The sequence below is a fragment of the Myotis brandtii genome, unplaced genomic scaffold, assembly GCF_000412655.1.
Source record: "Myotis brandtii unplaced genomic scaffold, ASM41265v1 scaffold5467, whole genome shotgun sequence".
Lineage (NCBI taxonomy): Eukaryota > Metazoa > Chordata > Mammalia > Chiroptera > Vespertilionidae > Myotis > Myotis brandtii.
Window position 1 is genome coordinate 49,002 of NW_005370022.1, and position 4,216 is coordinate 53,217.

At 43.4% G+C, this 4,216-nt stretch overlaps 1 protein-coding gene across 1 annotated transcript; it reads right to left on the reverse strand.

Moving 5' to 3' along the window:
* Window positions 1-544: 544 nt before the first annotated feature.
* On the reverse strand, window positions 545-1,498 carry LOC102246375 (olfactory receptor 7A10). The gene has a single exon (XM_005878115.1). The coding sequence runs from the start codon at window positions 1,496-1,498 to the stop codon at window positions 545-547; it is 954 nt and encodes a 317-aa protein (XP_005878177.1).
* Between the last annotated feature and the right edge of the window lie 2,718 nt (window positions 1,499-4,216).

Here is a 4,216-nt window from a genome sequence, read left to right on the forward strand (position 1 = left end):
TTTGAGAAGAAATTATTCTTAAGACATCAGTGTTTCTAGTGACGTAAATGAAAACTTCTCACTATTTCTGACAAAGGTTGGAAAAACCTTTGTGAAGGTTAAAAAAGGACAAAGGGAAAAACTGTCTATATAACACACAAAGCAGGAAGCTTAATAAAATGGTTACTTAAATTGTAGAGTGAAGTTGAAACAAACAAAGGATTTTCAAGGACAGAATAAAAGGAGCAAGTCTGGCCCGGCCTGTGTTTCTCAGTGTTTGAGCATCGACCTATGAACCAGGAGGACTCCATTGGATTTCTGGTCGGGGCATATGCCCGGGTAGTGGGTTCAATCACTAGGAGGGGCTATAAAGAAGGCAACTGATCAATACTGTACTCCCATCATTGATGTTTCTCTCTATCTCTCTCTGCCTCTCCCTTCCTCTCTGAGATAAATAAAAATATGTTTTAAGAAAACAAAAGGAGCAAGTCTGAAAAGCACAATGTGATTAAAAAATCACAATTTCTGGGTTTTTGTTCTGTAGCCTCAAAATCAAGGGCACTTTTTACCCCCGGATGATTGTCCCCTTTGTACCTGCCATCCCAAAGAATCTTTTCAGGGCCCTCTTTATGTCCCTGTTCCTGAGACTGTAGATGAAGGGGTTCAGCATGGGTGTGACCACAGTGTACATCACCGAGGCTGCTGCACTTGAATGTGAGCTTTGGGTAGCAGCAGAGCTGAGATACACTCCTAGGACTGTACCATAAAATAAGAAGACAACTGAGAGGTGAGAGGCACAGGTAGAAAATGCCTTATACTTCCCCTGAGCTGATGGGATTGCACGTATAGAGGACACTATCTTAGAGTAAGAGTAAATGATACCAGCGAGGGGACCACCACCCAGTAGCGCAGATAAAAAATACATCACTATGTTATTAAGAAAGGTGTCAGAACAGGCAAGTTGGACCACCTCTTTGAGTTCACAGAAAAAGTGGGGGATTTCCAAGTTTGTACAGAAGGACAATGGCAACACTATTAAACATTGTACCAAGGAATTCAGGGCACCCATGATCCAGGACACCAGAACCAGCAGTCCACAGAGACGGGGGTTCATGATGACCATATAGTGCAGGGGGTGGCAGATGGCCACATACCTGTCATAGGCCATCACAGCTAGAAGGAAGTCATCCAGTCCTCCAAAGAGTAGGAAAAAATGCAACTGGGTGATGCAGCCTCCGTAGGTTATGGCTTTGCTCTGTGTCTGGATGTTCATCAGCATCTTTGGGACGGTGGTCGAGGTGACACAGATGTCTACCAAGGACAGGTTGGAGAGGAAGAAGTACATGGGTGTGTGGAGGTGAGAGTCTGAGCTGACGGCCAGGATGATGAACAGGTTTCCCAACACAGTGACCAGGTACATGGAGAGGAAAAGCCCAAATATGAGGGGCTGCAGTGCTGGTTCCTCTGAAAATCCCAGAAGAAGAAATTCTGAAATCAGAGTATCATTCCCAGGTCCCATGGGATGGAGGTAACTAGTAGGAAAGAAAAAATAGCATGATTAGTTTTTACACAAATGGCCATTACAAGCATAGTTGAAATGCTACAATTACATTTTGTAATAAAGCAACAATATTTATTTTTTGTACGTTTCATCCCCCATGACATCTCTGATTAGGAATTCCTGTCTTCCTCAGACTTTGTTTCCAAGGTGCTCATGGATTACACTGTTTTCATGAGAAATGCTTTCATGCACTTGAGGAATATTTATTGACATTTCACACCCATAGGGAAAGTGTACCGGATGCTCAGAAACAAAATTCCTAGAATATAATGATAGTGAAAGAATATATACAATATATATGCCATATACCAAGTTAGATGGTGTCATGTGAAGAAAAATAAAGTAAGTATAAAATAGAGTGAATGGGGTGTTATTTTATACTGAAAGTTCAGGCAGCCCTGCAAACAAGGTGGCAATTGAACAGAGACCTAAAGGAAGACAGAGGGGGTGACGTGAGGTTATTTGGGGTGAGGGTTATGTAGGAAAAGAGGCAGTGCCAAATCCCTGAGATGACACTTGTTTTAAATATTCAAGACTGAAAAAGGACACAGAATGGTGAAACAGAATAGAATCAATAAGGCACAAAAGAAAATATTAGAGTGCATCATACATAGTGAGGGTATATGGTTCCCTTTGTTCAGGTGTGTGTGTGTGTGTGTGTGTGTGTGTGTACAAAAATTGCTGGATCACAATGTAAAAAGGCATGTCTTATTTTGGGACACAGTAAAAATAATCTGGAATTCAATGCAATAAATGAGAACAGTTTAAAAGGCCAGTTCCTGCTAATGAGGGAAAAATAATGAGTGAAGAGCCCAATAGAGAGCCAGTTGCACTGGTGCTGGGCACTTGGCCCCTGTCACCTGTTCTTCCGTGAGCATTCTCTGAGATCTCCTTATACTCACTCTTGTGCTGATGAGAGGAAGACCCACAGAATGTAAGAAGAGTTCCCAGATCCATCAGGCAGCAGCTGTAGAAGAGTGAATTAGAACTCACACCTCCCTGACTCTAAGTTAGCGATTTTCTGTTCTGCAAGGCTGCTTCGCTCTGTCAATGCTTCACAGAGAAGAGAAATGCTAAGGTTGAAATAAAGCAGAATCCTGAGAGCTGAGCAGAGAGAAGGTAGGGTCTGTTCCTTCTGTGGGAGGAGCGAGGCTGTGGAATTGTGCTCTGAGATGGCGAGAAGAAAGGGGCTGAGAAGGAATAAGTTGCAAGAAAGCACTTCAGACCTAAGGACACCAAATGTACGGGATCTTGAGTCCATTCCTTTCACTATTTCATCAACCTGACTGTTCCCCCAGAAGACACGGTTATTAAAAGCTATACTTCTCCCCACGATGCTTTCCCATAGTGCTCACTCTGGCACCCCAATGGCATCACTCACTGGATTTGGCTCTACTGGTTGTCCTTGATGTAGAAACAACTGATGTTGGACAATAGATGTCGAAAGGGCAAGAAATGCAGGTCAGGTGCTGGTTTTCCGAAGCAGTTGAACATCTTAGAGAGGCACAGAGAGGATGCTCTTATCGATGGCTGAGCAGCTGCAGGTGAGTCTGCAGAGGGAGGTCCAGAGGCTGAATTCTCAGGGCTCCTCATTAAATAAATGGCTTTACTGTTGCTCAGTTCTCTGAGCAATTCAGCCCATTTGAAACCAAGGGACCATAAATAAAAGGCAACTTTTCTGCCAGTTTGGTCTCCATGGGATCACCTTGGGGGCCAGATTCATATTCCCTTCCTACTGATGGGTCCACCTCCCCTGGAATGAACATCTCCCCAGGGTATGTAAGTGCTCATGCAGGACACATGGACAGGATAACATCCTGAGATTCTGAGCTGCTGTGAGTCACATGGAGTGTCTGACCCAGAGATTTAGTGATGTCCCTGACCACACCCATCCCAAACAGGAACCTCCCAGAAACTTCCCCTTGACCTCAGTTGTGAAAACCAGAGATCAATTATGAATATGCACTTGATGGGGGGTAAACTTTAGCTACAGAGGTAGGGTGTCCTTTGTACAAATTACCCAGATCCAATTCTTCATTTTTTTCATCTGGGGTAAATGCATTCACATCTTTAAACTCACATTGGTACATATTTTTTTTTTTCTTCTGAGTGAGGCTATTCAGAGCATTTCTTTACCATGGGAAAGAGTAGTTTGAATATGAAACCAGTACCTGATAGTGACTTAGAGGAGCCACTGTCAAACATAGCTGTAAAGAACTAGATAAAGATTATTATTGGACCATCAGTGCTCTGTTGCAGCTACTTAACTCTGCCATTGTAGTGTGAAAGCAATTGTATGCAATACCCACACAGATGGGCTTGGCTGTAGGTATTTATTTTCTGTGGATTCTGTAACAACTAAGCCCAAACTGGGGTAGCTTTAAACAACAGGAATTTATTTCATCCAGTTATTGATGCCAGAAGTCTTTTCTCAGGATGTCAGAAAGGCTGCACTCCCCAGAGGCTCTAAGGGAGGCTGTGCTCCTTTCCACTTCCTGCTTTTCGTGACTCCAAGCATCCCTGCGCTTTGTGGCTGCATCACTCCAATCTTAGGAGACATATGGCCTTCTTTTCTCTGTGCCTCTCCACTGTATCTCTTATAAGGAGCCTGGTCATTGGTTTTAGGGTCCCTCTGGATAATTGAGGATGATTGCATCTTGAGATCCTTAATCTTAT